The sequence below is a fragment of the Vigna unguiculata genome, chromosome 6, assembly GCF_037176805.1.
Source record: "Vigna unguiculata cultivar grain cowpea cultivar isolate G323 ecotype 2 chromosome 6, ASM3717680v1, whole genome shotgun sequence".
Taxonomy (NCBI): Eukaryota; Viridiplantae; Streptophyta; class Magnoliopsida; order Fabales; family Fabaceae; genus Vigna; species Vigna unguiculata.
The window spans coordinates 38,673,478-38,697,944 of record NC_140797.1 but is presented as its reverse complement, the minus strand read 5'-3'; the positions used below and the strand labels follow the sequence as shown (position 1 = coordinate 38,697,944).

At 36.0% G+C, this 24,467-nt stretch overlaps 3 protein-coding genes across 3 annotated transcripts; 1 reads left to right on the top strand and 2 right to left on the bottom strand.

The window, feature by feature from the left end:
- Nucleotides 1-3,385: 3,385 nt before the first annotated feature.
- Nucleotides 3,386-4,765, top strand: LOC114189055 (NADPH-dependent aldehyde reductase 1, chloroplastic-like). The gene is made up of 4 exons (XM_028077759.2): nt 3,386-3,601; nt 3,676-4,052; nt 4,116-4,477; nt 4,557-4,765. The coding sequence occupies exons 1-4, from the start codon at nt 3,479-3,481 to the stop codon at nt 4,577-4,579; spliced, it is 885 nt and encodes a 294-aa protein (XP_027933560.2). The 5' UTR covers nt 3,386-3,478; the 3' UTR covers nt 4,580-4,765.
- A 13,329-nt stretch (nt 4,766-18,094) lies between these two features.
- LOC114186969 (small ribosomal subunit protein uS11-like) lies at nt 18,095-19,999 on the bottom strand. Its single transcript, XM_028075057.2, has 6 exons — nt 19,863-19,999; nt 19,624-19,743; nt 19,491-19,536; nt 18,952-19,037; nt 18,547-18,676; nt 18,095-18,338 (listed from the first exon to the last, which is right to left on the bottom strand). The coding sequence occupies exons 1-6, from the start codon at nt 19,863-19,865 to the stop codon at nt 18,271-18,273; spliced, it is 453 nt and encodes a 150-aa protein (XP_027930858.1). The 5' UTR covers nt 19,866-19,999; the 3' UTR covers nt 18,095-18,270.
- Nucleotides 20,000-20,659: 660 nt separating this feature from the next.
- LOC146885874 (uncharacterized) lies at nt 20,660-22,727 on the bottom strand. Its single transcript, XM_085675122.1, has 3 exons — nt 22,247-22,727; nt 21,244-21,272; nt 20,660-20,731 (listed from the first exon to the last, which is right to left on the bottom strand). The coding sequence occupies exons 1-3, from the start codon at nt 22,725-22,727 to the stop codon at nt 20,660-20,662; spliced, it is 582 nt and encodes a 193-aa protein (XP_085531248.1).
- Between the last annotated feature and the right edge of the window lie 1,740 nt (nt 22,728-24,467).

The window sequence follows — 24,467 nt, the reverse complement described above, 5'->3', positions numbered from 1 at the left end:
ATGTTTTGAAGAAAAAGTAACATAGTAACAACCGATTATGGATGAATACTCGTCTAAAATAAGATTATAATTATGAAAGGAAGTAATAGTATTTCTTTCGAATGATGAGAAACTAAATAAACTACTTTTTAAATGTTACTTAATTTTATAGAAATGAATTTCATTTAAATTCAGACTTACTTTCTGATTACGGATATTCAATAAATATTTTAAGATGTTAAAATTTTATTTATGAAAATATATAAATTTGAGGGAATTAAATATAATAAATTAAAAATAATATTTTTAATTATATACAAATTTTTATATATTATAAGTAACAATTAAGACTGGTCACCACTAATATTTTATATATAAAATAAACATGCATATGGATTTCAGAATATGGTAATCTAATTTTTTCTATTTCACTATAAAAAATGATATTTTTAGAATTATCTTTTTTTATAAACTCAAAATACTTTGATTTTAGTATATTAAATATTTTTTAATATATTATAACACATCAAAATCAATGTATTTCAATATATATTTTGAAGAGAAAAGAGAGAGAGTAAACAAAACTCATCTAATTAATCATCCAAATTCGAACACATATGGTTTTAAGTTTGTGTGTTGGCATGGTAAAGATCATGTCAAATCTTTTATCAATTAAACCACGCTCAATTCCAAGAAGATATTGAAGACAGGTTTTGTTGTTTTCGTGTATGAAACCATGTTCTTTTTATTCTTAATTTTTGGTTTATGCTTTGAATTTTCCATTGGCTCCATCTCATGATCCCGTGAATCATGAACTCAAGAGCTGAAATTTGTGTTAAACTGTGACTTTGGTGACAAGGTATTAACTTGAGTTATTAAGATACTTAACTTAGACAATGATATATAGATTGTGTTTAGGTTTATGCTTCTAATGTTGGATTTGTATAATTGACTTTGAAATTAGTGATCCTAACCCTTGGATGGTTACGTCTAAATATTTAAAACAATATCCTTAATTAGTTTCCTTAATTAGTTTAATTCTTTTAAGTATATATCTTAAAGTATAATGTTTATAATAATATAAAAGGTTTTATGACGAAATAAACTGTTCAAGAGTAACAGAGAAAAAGTGATAAGAAACTTGTAGCTACCTACGTTAGATAAAAAAAAAAAAAAGAGAATAAGAAATTTTAATGAATATTTTAAGAATAAAACATAATATAAAAAACTGAAAATTAGAAAGTACCATCATAATAAACAAGCTAGTTAAAATTAAGATTATGAATGAGATTATGATAGGATTTATATAATCTTAAATCGTGAGATCGTAACACGGATCACAGATCTCACTCTTTATAATTGGTTAAATATGTTTTTAGTTCTTAAACTTTTTCGAAATTGAAATTTTTCTTTGTCTGAAACTTGTATACATATATCTTAGTCCCCAAACTTTAAAAATGATTTGATATAGTGATTTTAGTCCAATTTCATTATATTTTATATCCATTAGTTTAGGGACCAACATGTATCAAAGTTTCGGACATGGACGAATTTCAATTTCACATCAAAGTTCAGAACTAAAATATATTTAACCATTTTATAATTAATATATATATATATATATATATATATTAACTTTATAAGGAATATAAATTAATCCAATTTTATCTTTTTAAATTTTAAATAACATGTATAAAAATAATTAATATAATAAGATATGAAAATACAGAAAGAATTATAATAAAATAATAGAGAGAAAATAAAACAAAAAATAATAATTTGTTATCAATCTTCATAAATAGCATTAATATAAAATAATAAACAGTAACATTATAATTAATAAATACGATAAGTATCGAAGTAATAAATACTAATGTTATAATTAATAAATAGTAAATGTTATTATGTTTTGAGTTTATGCAAGATTGTGGATGCAAAATTGAAAAATTACAACTTTATTAAATTTTAATTGAAAAGTGTTGTGGTGTGTTACATTTGCAAAATTAGAAGATTATAATTGTATTAAATTTTAATTTAAAAGTTTTGTATTGTGTTACAGCTGGATTTCTATTGTATTAACTTTTTAGTGAAAAATAACTTTTATTTGTATTAATATTTAATTTAATTAGGTGAAATGTGATTGTGTGATTAAAAACATATATAATAGTGTAAAATAATAGGTAGTGAAACAAACAATTTGAAAAAAATATGACAATTTACACAATTTTATGATTTTGTTTGATGTTCCTACCGATCCTACTATATGATAACTATTATATGTGGGATCTAACCCATAAATAATATATAAATAGTAGGATCTTAGAATTTTATAATTTAAATCTCGATTTTGACTATTTCACCAAATACTATTTAATCCAACATAAAAAAAATATTTGCAAAATATTGTTAAAACCATCTCTCGTACAAAATGGTTAATATATATCCATTGTTTAACAAAAGAAAAAAAAAGTGTATTTATAAAAAAAATTACAGTAAACATAGCTTGCTTATAAACAAGAATTTAATTTTATAGAAGCTACTTATTAAAGTAAAACTTATAAAAATATAGTATAAATTGTTTAAAAATAATGTGATATAATGAGTCATTCAAAAAACTTTCAAAAAACTCTCAATGTAGTTACAAAAGCTAACATTGAATATGCTCAAATACTCTTAATAAAATTCATGATTAAAAATCATTCAGAAGCTAAATGGAAGTACTTGCAAAAACATACTAAATTTATAATTTTTATCAACCTAAACTGTTATTTTAAAATATAAGAATATATGCTGATAACGGGTATAAGGATTAACTATTATAGATTATATTTCTTTGTTTAGAAATATGAAATTGAAATTTTTATTTTTTTTTAAGATTACGTTCCTAAAATTTAAGTTATTTATTTAAATTTAATGTTTAAAAAGATCAAATTAATCTAGACTATTATTTAATTTATATTTAAAATTAAATTTTTACCTGAATATGTATATATATTTTAAAGAAATACCTTTCTCAAAATATTTAAAGTTCCAAAAAAAAAATTCTAATGTAAAAATAAATATATTAGTGACGAATTGTTTAGATAATAAAATAAAATGGATAACAGATAGTTATTACGTATTACCTTCCCTACTAGAAGTAAGAATAACATTTTAAAAATGTCAAATTAGGAAAAACTTTCAGAATAGAAAACCCAAACAAGGAAACAATAGAAAACCTAAAGAAGGAAACAATTAACCCAAGTAAAAAGGAAAACCAAACAAAAAAGAAAAGCATAACCAATGAGTAAGTAACAAAACCATTTCCCACAACAAATGCCTTGCCACGTGTCAGACTCAAAACAAAACATGTGTATATCATCTTCATCACACGTAACCTACACATACACATGCTACACAACCTTAACACTTGCTTTCTTCACCACGTCCTTATAAATTACTTAGCATCTCCAAATCCACGTCTACTCAAAACGCACTTCCCAAAAGCCCGTTTTAGAGAATGGCTTCCGGCGAATACAGATTTCCCCCTCAGAAGCAATACACACAGCCTGGCAAAGAGTATCTGATGAATCCACCACCGCAATATAGCAGTCCAGATTACAAACCATCGAATAAACTTCAAGTATATATGCAGTGATTTATCTGAAAGCACTTTTTTGTATCTGCTTCTGCGTAATCGGTTATGTATATTTTCAGGGGAAGGTGGCTGTAGTAACAGGAGGTGACTCTGGGATTGGAAGAGCGGTGTGTAACCTGTTTTCGTTGGAGGGTGCTACTGTTATCTTCACCTACGTGAAGGGACAGGAAGACATAGATGCGAGAGACACACTTGAAATTATCAGAAAGGGTAAGAGTGGTGATGCCAAAGAACCAATGGCTATAGCAGTTGATTTGGGTTATGAAGAGAATTGCAAGAGAGTGGTTGATGAAGTCATTAATGCTTATGGCTGCATTGATGTTTTGGTCAACAACGCAGCGGTGCAGTTCCAGAGTGATTCCTTGGAAGAGATTGATGATAAAAGATTGGACAAAGTTTTCCGAACTAATATCTTTTCCTACTTCTTCATGACTAAGTAAGACATCATCATCTAAAAGTTATGTTTTTCATATTCTGCAAATCTAACATTCCTACACAGATATGCTGTGAGGCACATGAAAGAAGGAAGTAGCATTATCAACACGACATCGGTGGTTGCATATCAAGGATTCGCAACACTGGTGGACTATGCATCGACGAAGGGTGCGATTGTAGGGTTCACGAGAGCCCTTGCACTTCAGCTTGTGAGCAAGGGAATTCGTGTGAATGGTGTTGCTCCTGGACCTATATGGACTCCGTTACAGGTAGCAAGTTTGACAGTGGAACAAATTGTGGTGTTCGGTTCTGATTCTACACCGATGAAAAGAGCTGGACAACCTATTGAGGTTGCTCCTTCTTATGTTTTTCTTGCCAGCAACCAGTGTTCCTCTTACATTATAGGCCAAGTCCTCCACCCAAATGGTCATGCATCTCACACCAAAATCATGAACAGCTCTTCATTTTTTGTGTTTTCTAACTCTTTTCGTTTTGACGTTTTCAGGTGGAATCATTGTGAATGCATAATTGTTGGATTGAAGGATAAAGATATACTCGACAGTTTATACTGGTTTATGTGATGTATGTCTTTGTGGTTTGTTTTTTTTTTTTTGTACTCGTAATAAATTATGTTATGAATATGTAATGTGATATTGTATCAATGTGTATGAATAAATATTTATGGAGATAAGATTCTGGTTGAAAAGCGAACAACTATTTTATTGCCAATGTAGTAAAAGTACTAAGTTAATATGTATAATCAAGTATATTGAATAATTCTTAGATTCTTCAAATAAATATTCTGAATAGAATATGCCTTATATATGAGATATTTGATATTTAATTAATATGTGATTCTCCGCTTCACACTTGCATTTTTTCCAATATATGTAATGATGAAATTCATTACAAATCTTTTTTTGGGGCTCAATAAGTCAATTTTATAATATTATTACATATAAATCTTACCTTAATGAGTTGGAGTTGGTTTTGTAAAGTGACTGAAATTTAAAATATCTAGATTAATATGATATCAGAGTATAGTTAAAATTTATTTTAGTTAACCTTTAAACTTATGGTACAGTTTCTATTAGTTTTTTTTTTTAATTCAATCTCAATGAGAGTGTGTTAGACATCTTTTGTCTATTAAATATTATACCGAGTGATCGACAACGAGTTTTTAACAAATCTAGTGCAATTCAATCTTGGAATTCCAAAAATAGTACAGAATTTAAAAAAAAAAATCATGGAAGGAAAGTTATGGTGAAAGGAGACCATTTTATTGTGAAGAAGTCTTGCCAAAATGAAAATGTTTCTATTAAAATGAAATGAAATCATGCTAACATGACAAGACTTTGTTATAAAAAATGAAGTTCCTCCGTGTTGATACGACTTCAATTAAATTAATACTTGCTTAAGTAAAATTGTACTAACATGGCATAACTTCAGTTTTAAAATTTTATGAAAAAGTCGTCTAAAGATGACATAACTTTAGTGTCAAGAAATTAGAAAATTCTAAAAATGAAATGTTTTTTTATTTAGTGAAAATTAATACCTACCGCTAATAAAATAATAAAGCATATTCACTAAATCTGTGTCAGGTTTTACAGAGGGTTTCACTGGGGAGAACAACACCAATGAGATCTGAGTCTAACCACATAAGACATTGACACCACTCTCAACCAAAAACCTTAAGGCAATGGGTTTATGGGCCTTGATCCTTATATGGTGCTCTACTTTCTCATTTCTGGTCAATGTGGAACTTAGACTCACACTTGAATTCCTAACAATCTGAAATATAATTAGTGAACATTTTTTATTAAGATTTGTTGATTACAAAAGGGCATAAAAGCTATCTATGGGACCCCGTATCACAAGGAGGTCTTCTTCTTTATTGTCTAGCAAAGTCTTGTCATGTTGGCACCATTCAGTTCATTTTAATAGAAGTCTTCTCATTTTGGCAGGACTTTTTCATAGTGGGAATTTTTTAAAAATATGCACCATTTTGGAATTCCAAGAGTGAATTGCACCAGATTTGTTAGAAACTAGATTGTCAATAGTATAAAATGTTCACATAATCTATGTCGAGGTACTTAGTGATCAAACAATCATGTATAATTGTTTGAAAGGAACAGTAATGGAGTTAGAAAGATGGAATAATCAGGATTGGAAATGGAAAATGAAGTAGAGAAGATAATGGTTTGAATAGAAAAAAGTTTGATTAGGTAGGTTCATAGAAGAACTTACACATATATCACTATCTAAACTTAAACCTTGGGGGTGGATTACTAATAAATACTTAAAGTCAACTATACATATTTTGACTCGTTTGTCAATCCTATAACTTCTAAAATGATGCATTAATGGTTCAGTCAATGGGTTGTGCTTGAAAACACATATGACCAATAAAATCCATTGAGATAGAATGAAAATAAAGACAAATTATCTATATTATATATATATATATATATATTTGATTCTGTAGATGACTTACTTAGCTAACTATGGTGAAGGCTACTAAAAAACTCATAAAAATCATAGCAATAATAGGGTTGTATAAAACATAATGGCGTTTTTAAACAAGATACAACATGCAAGGAAGGAAACTAATCTTGTAATATCTTTGAAGATGATTTGAAGGCATAAGAGTCAAACATACACTCGGATGGGAAGCATGGAAACATATTAATCAAAAAGAAATGTCACTTACTACAACCTTTGAAATAGAAAATTTGTTGTTTTTAATCAAAAGGTATAATTAGTCGCATAGTACCCAGTTTGGTACTGAAGTTTCTAATTGGTACCCGGTTTAAAAAAAGTCTCAATTACATACCCAAATTAGTTTAAGTGCACCAATTGAGTCCATTTCAGTTGACGCCGTTAGAAAAGTTAACGTTGACTGATAGTGGTTGGTCTCTGAATTAAATTTGGAACACATGGTGATTAATTTTTACTGACATGGAAATGTGGGGAAGAATATTAAATATGTTTTGTAATGAAAAAATAAAAAAAGAAAAGAACGAAAATAAAAAAAAGAAAAGAACGAAAATAAAAATTAGGGGCGAGAAGTTAAAAAGAAGTGGCAGAAGGTTGTGATAAAGACGTGAAATTGGGGAAAGTTGAAGCAGGGGAGACGAAGTTGTTCGCGAGGTGGTGGAGAAATTGAAGGCAGATTTGGAACACTGAAGTGTTTCTCTAAAATAATTAGGGCACCACGAAGTGGTGCACGATTGTTCGCGAAGTGTTATAATTTTAGTATTTTTCTAAAATAATTTTAATATGTTCAGAAAGATGGAAGAAGGAATAGGAGAGTGAAAGTGGTGGAATAACAGAAGGGTTTTTGGTGGGTTTTGCTTCCCTCACTCCATTATTCCCATTCCCAGTTTTTGGCGGCCAATTCTAGTATTTCCTATCCTACACCCTCCCCACTCCTCCTCTCGCAGTTTCTCCTCCTCCACTCTCTCCAGAGACGACGGCGTCTCCCTCTGCTGCCAGATGTGGATCGACGAAACAAAAACGAGGAGACGCTCTACTGTTGGGAACCCCACGAAGAACACGAACAACCTTCTTTACGAGACATTGCGGAATTAGAAAACGAGTGGAAGAACAAACGAAATTAGGGCACCACTTACTGTACGGATATTGATGAAGAAAAAATTGGATTAGGGCAGAAGATAGGGAGGAAGAAGACAACGAAAATGGGGGCAAATCTCCTTTAAATGTAAATACCACATGGTCATTGTACAATTATAATTTCAACCACTCATGTGTTATTATTTGACACGTATCCCTTCTGCACTGCCACCTCACCTTTTTCTAAACGCCGTTTCTGAACATTTAACGGTTTGGACTCAATTGGTGCACTTAAACTAATTTGGGTACGTAATTGAGACTTTTTTTAAACCGGGTACCAATTAGAAACTTCAGTACCAAACTGGGTACTATGCGACTAATTATACCTAATCAAAATGTTCTGTTATCAAAGAATAACATGAAAAGATTTTGATTATTCTGATATAAAACACTTTGAGATATAAAAAAATATTATATATAAAAAAATTATGTAAATTTTTATATATGTATCAGGATACTCCAAACTTTCATACTACTTATATTTTTTTTTCTAATAAAAAAAAAATCATGTATAATGTTGTCATTAGCTTTGAGACGCTAAAGGTCACTATGTAACATGTCGATTAAATATTAAAATATCAATCTTTATTATTAATTTGGTTTAGGTATTAAATCAAACATCACTAATTAATGCAATTAAAGAAAATACAACAAATTGGTCAAAATTATTTTTGTAACGTTGGTAAATTTGCCCCATTTGATTGCTGTATAAATTACTTTAATCAATATAAAAAAGAAAAGTGTTTGTTAAAGTATATAAAATATATTTTATTTTATAGGTTTCTGTAAGGCCCCATTTTTCCTGCCCCAAAAGTTAGTGGGCTGCCCTACAGTATTGGGCCTAAAGACCGGCCCATAGTATATAAGCCTTAGGTCTGCCCTAAACCTAGGGTACCCTACATTTTCAGGGATCTTGCCTTGCCTTGAACCCAGCAGCCGCCACCCCTCTGCTAGGATTCCGATTCTTCGTCTCGAACCAGTCCATCCCAAGAGCTCGTCTAGTGATTTCTGCTCCACGTAAGTAACTCTAACCTATTGTACTTACCTTATGAGGTTTACATTCGTTTTCCACCGATTAAAGTACGAAAATAATCGTGTCCTCCGCTGTTTTCACCAGTTTTGCAAGTCCGCCTTCCAAGTTACTGTGCTCCGAGGTCCCGTGTCGAGGTTCTGTTAACCCTTTTCCAGGTACGGGAAGTTAGGGTTCCAGTATTTTAGGTGTTGTTTTGGCTATTCTTGAGTGAGTTAATGATTTCATGAATGAATCCTTCGTTTTGGTGTGATTAAATGCTTGTTATGCCTGGTTGATTGGATATGCATGACTGTTACAGTGAAGAACAGTGACGAGACCTGTAAATCTCGCCCAAGCGAGTCAATCTCGCCTAGGCGAGATGAAACAGGGAGCTCGCCTAAGTTTTTTGCGCGAAACGTCGCCCGGGCGGCTCGCTCAACTTTTGAGCGAGCAGGCAACTCGCCCAAGCGAGAGGGATCTCGCTTAAGCGAGATCCCGTGTTGCCCATGCCCTTGTTTTTGGCGCTCTCGCCCAGGCGAGGGGGAGGCTCGCCTGAGCGAGCACGTCTCGCCTGAGCGAGACCCCTCAGCCTGAGCGAGATGCTGGGCGAGACTGTGCTATATTTTGGACGTTTGATGTTTCCCGAGTGATCTGTCTTGATTGGGTATGATTGTGTGATGATGGACACGTATATAATGGAGTACGAAACATATTTTTGGCATGATTCATGAATTGTGGATGAATGGGTTGGTATGAGACTTAGCATGTGAAATGAATGTGTGGTTTGAAACTAAAGGAACATGGTATAAACATGAAACTAGACCCCAGACTCATCGGGGAGGTGATGATCAGAGGTATGGATTTTGGGATGTGATTGATATGAGGATTAAACTCCAAGGGTTGATATGAAATTGAAAGATATGATTTTATTACTCTCTTATTGCTGATTTACGAACGTTGGTCCGTGTCAGCGTGTAATTCCTTGGGGTCTCTAGGTGAGACCTCCGGGGTTGCGTTTCAGTGGTCGGGACGTAATTCCATGGCCCCTGCTAGTGGGTGTCCATGGTGGTGCCCCATCTATATAACTAGGTAAGGATTCAAGGTAAGGTTGCATCTTGACGCTCCGAGGAGCCAGTTAGTCTCACTTAGAGCGGACTGACTCTTGTGGTGGGAGTAGCAGGAGGCCTGAAACTCATTAAGGGCTAACCTTGTGGTGGGAGAGATTTTGATTCATCATAACACTTGTATTACAAAGCTCAGGGATCGAGCAGCTCAGGTTCGAGCAGAGGTATCCACACAAGTGCAAGCATCCGCTGAATCCGACCGAGTTATACGTATCCGGATGAGTCGAGTCGAGTCGTAGTGTATTGAATGAAGAGTCATAACATGTTTGGTTGCTATGTGGATGAGATGATGAAAATATATTTGATTGCATGTTGAATATGTTGATTGGCTCTAGCTTACCCGTTTTGTTGTAATGTTGTGATGTATGTGGCTGTTCTTTCTTGCGATGATCATCAACTTGGTTGATGGGAGCAGATGGGCGAGGTTCACGTGGCCAGCAAGGGAACGATGATCCAACAGCTTAGCCACCTGGGCTAGATCTCGCGCTTCTTTCTTTCATGTTTTCTTTAGGGCTATGGCCCCTGTATTCGTGGTTGTCGGATTGTAATCTTTTAGTTAAACAGCTATCCCACCTTCATCGGCATCGTGGTATGCCTAGTTTTGTAGGGGTGATATTAAGGACCCCAGGACCGCGTTGTTATGCTTTTATCACGTGACGTTTCCTTTAATTTTACGTATTAAATTAAATGGGACGTTACATTTATGGTATCAGAGCAGTTCGTCCTTAGGATGACCTGAGGTTGTGGGTTTGTCGTGCTTTGCGGGCGTAAGTAGTCATGTCTAGTCGAGTTTGTCAGTGAAACCAAAAGTTTAGGAACAGAAAACGCCTTGATAGAGTAATGAGGGTGCACACTCATGACTAGATTAAAGGTTGTTTTCCTTTCTTAATTCTGATGGTTCGGGAAATAGGGGCGACAGACAAAAAGGGGTTCGTTGTCTGTAAGTGATAGATTGTTGCTGGGTATGGTCTAGTTTGTCTTGCTGCGCCTCTGTGCTTTGTGTCTAGTATTTACAGAGATAAGGGAATTGAGATTTAACGTCTTGGACTAATAAGCTGGAGAATACGCTAGAGTTCCCAAAATAAAGATACTACAAGTTTTCTAAAGAGAGTGAATCAAAAGGGTAATAACATTAAGGAGTATCAGTGCATGCAAGTGCCACGTCGTTTGAGGAAATCAAGCTGGTTCTACACCCCGACGATGGTGGGGTTTCGAATTATGAAAATGCATACGGTGTTAGATGGAGTGTCATTGAATATAGTCACATGGTCACATCTAGTGCTTCTTGGAGTGGTGTAAGAGGAACAATTGGCAAATCTAAGGTTGCTAAAAGTGGAGGAATTGCTTAGCGACAAGAAGGGTAAGAGAGGAGGAGACTGGGAAGTGCAAAAGATGGCAAACCTCTAATGAGAGGCTGGGATGGATGAGGGTTACTGGTCAGCCAGGAAAGATGACGTTCCAAAGTAAGGGAAGGAACAATTGATGGATAGGGAGGAAGTGGCATAAGGGATTCATACCAGGATAAATAGTCAGCAGGTAGTGAGGGGTATTTCCAAATTTGTGAGTGGGATGCTTCAAGGGGAAAGTAGTTCCCATGAGTAGGACATCTGACCTTGGGTATAAAGTGAAAGGTTTCACGTACTAGAAGAAAGGGCAAGCCTTTAAAGGATTATTCTCGTATGGAAGGATAACCCAACTGATGTCATAACACAATGACAAGGGAAATGAAAAGAGAAGTTTTGAGTGGTTGACACGATGTCTACGATAATTGATGCTAAAGAGGTTAGCACGAAAGAATCTCATACAGAGATGCACCTTACGGAGAGATGTTTGGACTAAGGACCAATCTTCTTGAGGTCGTGTACTCTTTGATGTCGTCGGTATGGTAAAGGAGTCATGGTTGTCTTTAAGAGAGGACTTAGGTGGAGACGATGGTTTTGCTAAAATTGCGACCAAGTGGAGACCCGCTCGAGGATATGGTGCCTTCGGGATGATCAAAGTATTTAAATTTAAATCTGATCTGAATTATGCGGTGTTGGGACGTAGTCTCAAGGGTGAATCAGTTGTTTTCTCAATCTCATCCTGATGAGCTGGACAACCCACGAGGTAGTGTTCTTGGATTAAAAAGAGATGATTCAATGGTGGCGTGTGAGGTATGGACCAAGCTAAATAGTGGAGACAAAGCTTCACGTGAATCAAAGACATCTGACGAGGGAAAGTGGATGATAGACGAAGAGGATCTCAGTGGAAAAGGAGTTATGGACGTACTGTGGGACAAGTACCAGAGTTTTGACCTTGGTGTGATAAAATTCCCCTTTGCATTGGTGCCTGAAGAGGAAACTTGAGACAATAGTCCCTAATGGAATGGTTTCTACAGCGAGTCTGAAATAAACACGGAGGTAGAGGAGATGTCGGAGGAGTAGTGGCTTATGCTGAGTACGACCACAATGATGACAGCAGATTTGGTGAACATCAGAGGAAAGGTAGTGGTGGAATAGATTGTTCAAGGAAAAACGTTAGATAAGGGAGGATTGACTTTTCGGACCTATGGTCGTATAGAGAGGAAAACATGATGGAGGTAAGACAATCTCAAACATGTTAGCTGTGTCGTCAAGGTTTAACGGCGAGTATCCAAGTGCGAACAGAGTCTTTAAAATGTGCAAGAAAGGGGTATTGACAAAGGATGAAGTGCCTAACAGGATGCATAGTTAGGAAGGGTGGATGCAATGTTGCGAAAATGAGACGCTAAGACTATAAAAAGGTGAGTCCAAAGGATTTTACAAGTTGCATAGAATTTTTGGAAGAATGTTTCTCGGTGATGATTGATTCCTTGTCACGGCAGACATGAAAGGGGCATCATTTTGAGTAAATAAATGAGTGGCTTTTTGTGGTGATCAGAGTAGCGCAGCGGGATGATGGCAAGTGATACTTATGAGGGGTAAAAGGTGTGTGGAAATAACTATCTTACTTGTGAACAACAAATGTGTCGTTCTTATGAGTATCAGTTAAGGATGTTCAGTTACCAGTTAAAGTTGGAATTATGAAGTTGCTCAAAGAAAGTTGTGCAAGAGAAGTAGGGGATGGTTTGGGTTATGATTTCAAGTTAGGGTGCCAACTTGGAAGTGAGGAAGCGAGAGTAGATGTTTAGCCAGAGAAGGGAATTGAAGATCCTTGATTTGATGAAGTAAGAGTGAGAGTTGGTTGAGAACCATAAGTGTTTGGGTTGGGAGGAGAATGTGTGAGGAGATTTCATTAGTCTCGTAATCTTATTAGCACTAGTGAACCTCTCAACAAGGTTGAGAAAAGCCAAATCGGAATATCTTAGTTTGAGGTGTATCGTGAAGTTGTGTGGTACGAACCAGACTAGAAATTTGAAGTCAATAAAAGTTATGGTCCTGAGGTTTTGTGGAATGTTGCCTATAAGTTAGGGGGGATTAAAGATGAAAATAGGATGCCGATGCGATATGGTGAAGAAAGCAGTTGAAGGTTTAAATGAGAAGAAGATGTAGGAGTTTCAATATACATAAAAGTGGTCAAAAGTGTTGATGGTATGGCAGTAGGCCAACACTCAAGAGTGATCAAGTCAGTGGAGTGATGCATAAAGGAGTGAACAAGGTGATGTGAAGTGATACGAGCGTGCCTTGGTTGGAGACTTAAGGTCATCTGAGAAGTTGATAAAAACCTACAAGAGGTAGCGGAGAACGCATAGAAAGAGAGTCAATATGTTAGATACAAGTTAGAGGGGCATGCATGGAGGAGCATTCGGATTTTTAAGGTTGGAGGATTTGGAGTGCTTCGAGTAGTGACTAATTTAATCTGCATAGTTGGACGCATGTCGCTTAGCACAGAGGCAAAGTTTTCAATGACTATAGGTGTGGGAGTCGTTGTATATGTCGTGTTTGAGTAGTGGTTTCCAGAGGAGATAAGGAGAACATAGCTCCTTCCTATCTCATCGATGAATTTTCGAGGACGAAAATTTTCTTGTTGGGGAGAATGTAAGGCCCCATTTTTCCTGCCCCAAAAGTTAGTGGGCTGCCCTACAGTATTGGGCCTAAAGACCGGCCCATAGTATATAAGCCTTAGGTCTGCCCTAAACCTAGGGTACCCTACATTTTCAGGGATCTTGCCTTGCCTTGAACCCAGCAGCCGCCACCCCTCTGCTAGGATTCCGATTCTTCGTCTCGAACCAGTCCATCCCAAGAACTCGTCTAGTGATTTCTGCTCCACGTAAGTAACTCTAACCTACTGTACTTACCTTATGAGGTTTACATTCGTTTTCCACCGATTAAAGTACGAAAATAATCGTGTCCTCCGCTGTTTTCGCCAGTTTTGCAAGTCCGCCTTCCAAGTTACTGTGCTCCGAGGTCCCGTGTCGAGGTTCTGTTAACCCTTTTCCAAGTACGGGAAGTTAGGGTTCCAGTATTTTAGGTGTTGTCTTGGCTATTCTTGAGTGAGTTAATGATTTCATGAATGAATCCTTCGTTTTGGTGTGATTAAATGCTTGTTATGCCTGGTTGATTGGATATGCATGACTGTTACAGTGAAGAACAGTGACGAGACCTGTAAATCTCGCCCAAGCGAGTCAATCTCGCCTAGGCGAGATGAAACAGGGAGCTCGCCTAAGTTTTTTGCGCGAAACGTCGCCCGGGCGGCTCGCTCAACTTTTGAGCGAGCAGGCAACTCGCCCAAGCGAGAGGGATCTCGCTTAAGCGAGATCCCGTGTTGCCCATGCCCTTGTTTTTGGCGCTCTCGCCCAGGCGAGGGGGAGGCTCGCCTGAGCGAGCACGTCTCGCCTGAGCGAGACCCCTCAGCCTGAGCGAGATGCTGGGCGAGACTGTGCTATATTTTGGACGTTTGATGTTTCCCGAGTGATCTGTCTTGATTGGGTATGATTGTGTGATGATGGACACGTATATAATGGAGTACGAAACATATTTTTGGCATGATTCATGAATTGTGGATGAATGGGTTGGTATGAGACTTAGCATGTGAAATGAATGTGTGGTTTGAAACTAAAGGAACATGGTATAAACATGAAACTAGACCCCAGACTCATCGGGGAGGTGATGATCAGAGGTATGGATTTTGGGATGTGATTGATATGAGGATTAAACTCCAAGGGTTGATATGAAATTGAAAGATATGATTTTATTACTCTCTTATTGCTGATTTACGAACGTTGGTCCGTGTCAGCGTGTAATTCCTTGGGGTCTCTAGGTGAGACCTCCGGGGTTGCGTTTCAGTGGTCGGGACGTAATTCCATGGCCCCTGCTAGTGGGTGTCCATGGTGGTGCCCCATCTATATAACTAGGTAAGGATTCAAGGTAAGGTTGCATCCTGACGCTCCGAGGAGCCAGTTAGTCTCACTTAGAGCGGACTGACTCTTGTGGTGGGAGTAGCAGGAGGCCTGAAACTCATTAAGGGCTAACCTTGTGGTGGGAGAGATTTTGATTCATCATAACACTTGTATTACAAAGCTCAGGGATCGAGCAGCTCAGGTTCGAGCAGAGGTATCCACACAAGTGCAAGCATCCGCTGAATCCGACCGAGTTATACGTATCCGGATGAGTCGAGTCGAGTCGTAGTGTATTGAATGAAGAGTCATAACATGTTTGGTTGCTATGTGGATGAGATGATGAAAATATATTTGATTGCATGTTGAATATGTTGATTGGCTCTAGCTTACCCGTTTTGTTGTAATGTTGTGATGTATGTGGCTGTTCTTTCTTGCGATGATCATCAACTTGGTTGATGGGAGCAGATGGGCGAGGTTCACGTGGCCAGCAAGGGAACGATGATCCAACAGCTTAGCCACCTGGGCTAGATCTCGCGCTTCTTTCTTTCATGTTTTCTTTAGGGCTATGGCCCCTGTATTCGTGGTTGTCGGATTGTAATCTTTTAGTTAAACAGCTATCCCACCTTCATCGGCATCGTGGTATGCCTAGTTTTGTAGGGGTGATATTAAGGACCCCAGGACCGCGTTGTTATGCTTTTATCACGTGACGTTTCCTTTAATTTTACGTATTAAATTAAATGGGACGTTACAGTTTCTACTTTAAAAGTTATAATTTTTTTCAGCTTTTAAATTATATATTTTTTATATTATTTCAATTTTTATATTTTAATGCATTTTTTATCTTTTAGTTATTATTATTACATATTTTAAATTTTACATAGACAGTTTATTATTTTATAACCATTAGATTATTTTTAAATTTTTTATATAATTTAAATTAAAATAATAACATTATAAAGTAAAATAATTTATCCACCTCAAAATTATCCACAAGAAAAATTACAAAAACATGCAATATAATACTAGTTAAATTGATAAGTAAATAAAATTAAAAAAAGAAATTGAGGTCCTTTATAAATAACTCATATAAATAAATTACATGTACAAATATATATATATATATATATATAAGTTCTAAAATTTTTATTTAAAAACCATAAAATTATAACTGTATAATAATATATATTGTTTCTGTCAATACGAATTTTATGTTACAGAGTTTAATTATATAACAGTTAGCTCCTAAGTTAATTTATCAACTACTTGTTAGTTTGTAAGCTAGATTTGTGATTTAGTCAAAAACCAGTACATTGAATTAATAATTTTGAAAATAAGTTGTTTTTTAGAAGTTTTTAAATTAATTTAAAATTTTAAATAAAAAATTATATTTATTAATATATGCAAATTTATATAAATTGTTTTTTTTTATACCTAACATGTAAAATCTTAGCAAATGATATTTTAGAAATTATAGTTAAAAATAGCGACAATTATTTTGATAAAAAACAGATTTTAACATAAATAATTTTGTTATAAATGATTTTTATTTAAACTTTTGAATTAATTTTTTATTTTATATATAAAGAATTAAATAACCATTAATCAAACAATTTAGTTTTTTTTTTTTCAATATTTTACTATACTAACGTACACCTCCAAGTACTTTCATCCTTTCTTAAACAATAAGATAAAATCCAAATTAAGATGGTGAAAATTACAGGCTATAATTCACAACAATCTATTCACCTCGTTAAAGATCAAGCATTAGTCTATGAGAATTTTCATTCTAGCAATTACATGGTTAAAAGAGTGGATAGAAAACAATCTAAAGTTTAAAATCAAGTTACTATTGCTAATGTACCTAATTTTTTTAATTACCATGCATAAGGAACAAACCCATACATGAAAGAAGTTGGCAATTGAGAAGAGAATATATCAATCCAACAATAGATTATTTGGAAGGTAAACATGGAAAAAAATAACATAATCCATTTACCAAAATCATTTAATTTTCAATTATTTCTTATATCGGTTGAGGAAATAAAGTAATATTCATTTTTCAGTTATTAAGGGAGAATTTTAATATTTTGTTTCCAGTAATGCCGCGGCCTTTTAATTTGGTGCAATACTCTTTATTTTGATTATTCTTTTCTTCTAGTTTTATTACATTTTTCTCCTCTACTTTTACAATGGTATTAAGAGCCTACAACTTGTGAAATCTGGTAGTAAAAACACATGAACTAATGAAGTTTAGAGAAAAACACAAAAATCCTTCCATCAATTCTTTTCCTTTCCTAGTTTACATATCATAGGCCACTTATTCAAATTTTGTGCATTTTGTGGTTTCTCTTTCAATGGTTACTTACTTATAATATCAAAGGCCTCTTATTCAAATTTTGTGCATTTTGTCGTTACTCTATTTAATGTTTACTAAAAACTATTAGACCGTGTCTCTGTTCTTACTATTAACAAAAATATTTTGAGCAATTGTTAAATCCAGAACTCAATAAACCCCGACTGCTGATACAAATACACAAAAGAGAGAATTTGAGATAAGAAAATTCAAAAGACTTGGAAAACCAAAAATATTATCTTTTTCATGAAGAATATTGCAAATATAGTCAGAAGAACATTTGAAATTTAATGGAAAGAAAATGGCAGACCATTGCTAGTGTGAAATGAAATGTGTACAGCTTCAAATATTGAGGAAAGATTTTGAAGTTTTCCGAAAGATGTATATGGAATTTATTTCTAGCTTTTCTGGAAGGATTGTGGAGATTGTTAACAAAATTTGATGTCACAAAAAAAATGAATTAAGTGTAGTAAAAAAATTCTACATCTGCATTTGGATCATGTTAAAATTTAAATTTATAAAACTAAACTCTTATAAAAGTCGGGAGGGATACCTATCTAAAAAACCAAAAAACAAAAAACATATCAAGTAAATAATTAGCAGCTTTCTAATACACGAAGCAAAATTCAGAACTTTCAAAAAGCCTTTAAAAATAGTGTCGGCATGTAATCCTCAACTATGTTCGAGAAACCATAACAAATAAAATAAGTTTGATATGAAACTAAGCAAAAATTTCGAAATGACACAATTCTACTCGACATGGAAATAAAAACAGAAACACTCCAGTAATATAATAGAAGCTTAAAGCCTTCTACCCCTCCTTCCACTCTTTCTACGGGTGCTGTCGGAAGGAATGGGAGTCACATCCTCTGCAGAAAAAAATAATAATAATAATTAACATCTAGCATCTAGCATACAATACAAATACAAATAACATACAGATGAAATCAACCAGAAAAGAAAACAGGAAAATAAAATGAATTCAACTAAACTAACTTAAAAAACCAGTGACAACTAGACATTTGAGTACGAGGCAATCAAATTGAACTTGAGGTTTTATCTTAAAAAGGCAAATACCTATGCGACCAATTTTCATTCCTGAACGAGCAAGGGCTCTAAGAGCTGATTGAGCGCCAGGACCAGGTGTCTTTGTCTTGTTTCCACCAGTGGCGCGGAGCCTGATATGAAGAGCAGTTATGCCCAGTTCCTGATCAAAAATAATTTGAAACAATACATTAAGTTAGGCAGCTTCAAAGAAACAAAAAATGGAATCCTAATAACTATAGATTCAAAGAGCATGAACAGCAAAAAATCAGTGAAAGAACAAAAAGCTAGCCAGAACAATGGACCAGTGATATTGGCTTAGCAAACAGGGTGATCAAATAGTAATTCTATAAAATTTATAAGAGCGGCATGATAATCACAAAAAGTGAACATGTTCGGAAGAGAAAAAATGACTGTACTGATGTGAATCCCACTGACCTTGCATCTGGCAGCAACATCCTGTGCTGCAAGCATAGCAGCATAGGGAGATGATTCATCTCTATCAGCTTTAACCTTCATCCCTCCTGAAATTAAAAAGCAATGACACACAAGTAAAGCACATGAGAAAGCAAAGTCATAAAATGCGTAAAGAACAGTTGTTTTCCTATATCTGCTAAAAAAGAAAACACTCAACCAAAAATTTTCTAATGGCAAAGAATTATAGCTTGGTCGTATAGAAATAAATTTCAGCAGTACTGTCAATACAAAAACTCGATAGTAAGACATGGAAATACTAGTGTCAGATAAGGATCATAAAAAGCACATGTATTAACACTCTAACAAGGCACATATATCAACACTCTAACCTAATAAAATCCGCTGAATTTGGATATGGGTAATTTCATTATCAATATTATAACATCGCAAAAAAAATGGTAAATAAAAACGGGAAAAATAGTATCAGCCACATAATAGCCAACAAAATTGGGTATGGAACAATTGCATAATTCCTATAGTGAGAATAAAAGCAATCATACCAGTTATGCGGACAAGTGTTTCCCTCCCGGACAAATCAGTAACGTGCTGTATCAATAAAAATCATAAATCATAGATCAAACTTAAGCAATTGAAAATTGAAACAACACACTATATAGAAACGCAAATACTTACAATGAAGGTGTCGTTGAAGGAAGCAAAGATGCGAGCGACACCAAAGACATGTTCACCGTCTCTAACGGCTGGACCCAGAGTCACATTTTCTTCTTTTGGCTCTCTAACCTTTCTCCTCGACTGCACAATAACAACAAGACAAACCCTATAAGAATAAGAATAGCTATCATAACATTCTTTAATACACCACTGAATAAGAAAACCTAGGGTTCATGACATTGATTAAAAGTTGTACGAACCATGTTTGTTGCAACGCAGTGTAGAGATTGAGAGATCAGATGAACCTGTTTGAATTTGTTGTTGCTGCTGCTGCAAAGTAAACGAAAGAGGCACTCTTTGTTTCGATTTTATATATGAGAAAACTAGGGTTTTGCAGGGTGAGAGTAATTCAATTTACAATCTTACCCCTGGTCTTTTTTTTTGGACACGGTTCTGTCATTTTAATTTGTTGATTATTATAATTATAATAAATACAAGTAATTGCATTTTATTATGTACGGAATTTTAAAAATTATAATATACTTATTATATTAATTTAAATTTATAAAAATATAATTATAATTTAATATAAATATTTTATGCTGTAAAATTAAATAATAATGTTGTAATTATTTGTATGATGAAAATATATTGAAGTTATTTACATATAATTTAAAAAAATATATTGTATATAAATACTAAGAATTTAACTTTAATTTTAAATAGAATATTGTTTAGATAATATAAAAAAAAACATAAATGGTACATATCGAATAATAAAAATGATTAATAATACAAAATTTATCCATAAGACAATGTAAAAGTATAAAAATTAGATAATACAAAAATAAATACCAAGAATTGTAACATCCTGTTTTCATAGTTTTTAAACTATTAAACAAAACATTTAAATTTTTAATAATTCAGAAGGAGATGATGATGTGGGTCAATATGAAATATGATACAGTCATCCTCAAAATAACCATACATACAGCTTATACTAAACACGGGTTTACAAAACACCCTAAGCATCTACTGGAGAAACATGTGACTAGCACTACTGGAAAGCATCTTGAAAACCCAAATCAACGTCTGACTGGGAAGGGTATATCTTCGCCTGCACTTTTACCTGCTCACGCCATTCAGTATAGGACGATCATTGTAAAGGTAGAAGACACACAGAACACAAAAGAACTAGAAGGGTAAGCTAACTTGAACAAAGAGCAAATCATACAATTTTATACTAAGACGAAAAACAGACTTCCATTCCACAATCCACTAACTCATCCAATTAATTCTGACCATAACACCACACATCATTCTAGACTCGATATCCGGATTATGTAAGTGGCATTGGAGCTCTTGGTGACTTGCACTTGAAGTGGCTCCTAACTCTGCAGAGTCTTAGGCACAAGGGGTATTCACCCAACCACTCTCAAGGTAAATCCCATCACCTCTATGATGGATCGGAATCATAGACCAGGACCTCCTGCTACTTCCCCCGACGTAATCCATCACACTCTACTTGAGTCTTAATGGTTACTGGAAGCGTCAGGATATCACCAATCTGAGTCATCATGCCCTTACATTCACTAAACCACATACATTAGGATTTCCCTTGAAATCCTAACTCTAACATACTCCATTCACATCAAGTTCACACCCAACTTCTGCATACAGTTTAACATGCATAAAGATCTCATACATTATCAACCCTCATCATCTTAAAGCAACCAATCAAGCATCAAGAAATCAAAACAGTGGGAAAAACCAATCTTCTGCAGGGAATCTCGCTTAGGCTAGAGGGTCTCGCCTAAGCTAGAGAGCTTGTCTCGCTTAGGCGAGTTGGCCTCGCCTGGGCGAGACATCATACAGTGGCAAATAAAAATTCCTGAACGAACTCTCGCTCAGGCTAAACTGGCTCGCCTAGGCGAGATGTTATCTCGCTCAGGCGACTCCAGCCCGCCTAGGCGAGATTTCGTGCAGTGACAGGGGTGTTCTTCTAATATTTTCGCTCAGGCGAGAGCAACTCGCCTAGGCGAAACTATCAAGAAATCCTCCCTGTTCTTCACATGCAAACTCGCCCAAAGTCATCCCCCACTCAAAACACACACACCAGCAATCTCAAACACCAATTCAACAGATAATTATGCAATTAAATCACTCATGGGCACAATCCACATCAAAAATGAGCTAAAGAGTTAGCTTCCCTTACCTAATTGTCAAGAATCCACTTGGTAGAGTCAAGAAATTGGCAAGGCAGCAGAATGTTCAGTTCGACCTATGAGAATCTATCACCACAATAGGGAGAATGAAGAATTACATGATCAGATTCGAAATTCATAGGTTAATTTGCGAATTCTAGCTGGACTTGAACCCAAAGGAGATATGACTTACCTAAGAGGATGAAAGCTAAGGGAGGAATTGTGGGGAGTCCTGTTGGCTGGTCCTTCTAGAGTCTGAGTAGAGAAAAACGAAATTGTGAGAAGGCAGCACAGAGAGAGAGGGAGAAAGTCTTGAATTGCAGAGAAGAGTGGGAGAAATGAGGAAGAAGAGTGTGTTTCTGCTTTTAGGAGAGAAACAAAAGAGGGGTATCACATTCTCCCCAACAATAAAAATTTTCGACCCGAAAATTGAGACTTACCAGAGAACAAGTGTGGATATGACTTTCTCACATCTTCTTCTAATTCCCAAGTGGAATCACTTGTCCTCTTGTCCCAAATGACCTGGACTAGTCTGATGGATTTCCCTTTGAGCTGCCTCATCTGAACATCTCCTAAACTATCGGGTTGAACTTCCACTGTAAGATCTCCTCTAATCTGCAGATCTTCCATCTCGAGTATATGGGAAGGGTCGGGCACATACTTCCTGAGCTGGGAAACATGAAACACTGAATGGAGGTTGGCCAGAGGAGGAGGTAGGGCAATCTCATATGCCATTGGTCCAACTTTTCTCAGAATCTGATATGGACCCACGAACCTAGGAGACAACTTCTTCTGGCGGATTACTCTTCCCACGCCAGTAGTCGGGGTAATTCTCAAGAAAACATGGTCCCCTGGTTCAAACTCTAAAGGTCTTCTCCTCTGATCAGCATATGATTTCTGTCTGCTTTGAGATGCTTTCATTCTTTCTTATATGAGCTTGACCTTCTCAGTAGTCTGCCTCAGAAGCTCTGGTCCCACCACCACTGACTCCCCGTCCTGATACCAGCACAAAGGCGTTCTACATCTCCTGCCATAGAGGGCCTCATAAGGTGCCATGCCAATACTGGTGTGAAAGCTGTTATTATATGTAAACTCCACCAAAGGCAGGACCTCATCCCATGCACCCAGATGGTCCAGCACGCACGTCCGCAAGAGGTCCTCAAGAGACTGGATGGTTCTCTCGGACTACCCATCGGTCTGAGGGTGGTAAGCGGAGCTCATAGCCAATCTGCTACCCATAGCATCCTGCAGCGTCTGCCAGAAGCGGGAGGTGAATCGTGGGTCTCTATTAGAGACTATGCTTGATGGCACACCATGTAACCTCACGATCTCACTGATATACAACTGTGCTAGCTTCACCATAGACATCCTCAAATTCACTGCTAGGAAGTGAGCACTCTTGGTGAGACGGTCTACTATCACCCATATAGCATCATGGTTTCTCACGGTCCGAGGTAAATGGGTGACAAAGTCCATAGCAATGCTATCCCATTTCCACTCGGGTATCTCAAGCTGCTGAAGCATTCCCCCCAGTCTCTGGTGTTCTATCTTAGCCTTCTGACAGGTTAAACATGACGATACATATCGGGCGACATCTTGCTTCATGCCCGACCACCAGAACGATTCCTTCAGATCATGATACATTTTAGTCATGCCTGGGTGCATGTTAAAACGGCTCTTGTGCCCTTCCTCAAGAATCATACCCTTTAACTTTAAGTCTTCAGGTATGCAAACCCTGCCTCTGAATCTCAGTACCCCATCACCTCCCATCAAGAAATCCTTGGCCTTTTCAATGCCAAGTAGCTCTACTGTCCTCTGTAGCTTGGGGTCCGATGGTTGCTTCTCCTTTATCAGATTAAGAAAATCATTAGACACAGTGAGATGGTTACATCTAATGACTCCCTCATCCAAAACCACCTGCAACTGCATATCTCTAAACTGCTCCACCAGATCTAACTCTCTGACCATCATGAGAGATGCGTGAACTGCCTTTCTGCTTAAGGCGTCTGCCACCACGTTCGCCTTCCCCGGGTGGTACAACAACTCAAAGTCAAAGTCCTTTAGAAACTCCATCCACCGCCTCTGCCTCATGTTTAACTCTTTCTGGTCAAACAAATACTTCAAACTCTTATGATCACTGAAGACCTGAAATTGTGCACCGTATAGATAGTGTCTCCAGATCTTTAGTGCAAACACCACTGCTGCTAACTCCAAGTCGTGCGTGGGGTAGTTCTTCTCATGATTCTTCAACTGCCGTGAGGCGTAGGCCACCACTCTCCATTCTTGCATCATAACACATCCCAATCCCTGATGAGAAGCATCACAGTAAACTTCAAAGGGTTTACCGGTATCAGGAATCACCAACACTGGAGCGCTAGTCAACTTTTGCTTTAGCTTTAAGAAGCTCTCTTCACACCGGTCGGTCCAAGCAAACGGTTGATCCTTGCGGGTCAACTGGGCCAAGGGTGCTGCTATCCTGGAGAATCCTTCAATGAATCTCCTATAGTAACCTGCCAACCCCACAAAGCTCCTCACTTCAGTTACTGACCCAGGGCGTTCCCAACTTAGCACAGCTTCTACTTTAGACGGATCTACTGCTATGCCCTGAGCCGATATCATGTGCCCCAAGAACTGAACCGAGGTCATCCAAAACTCACATTT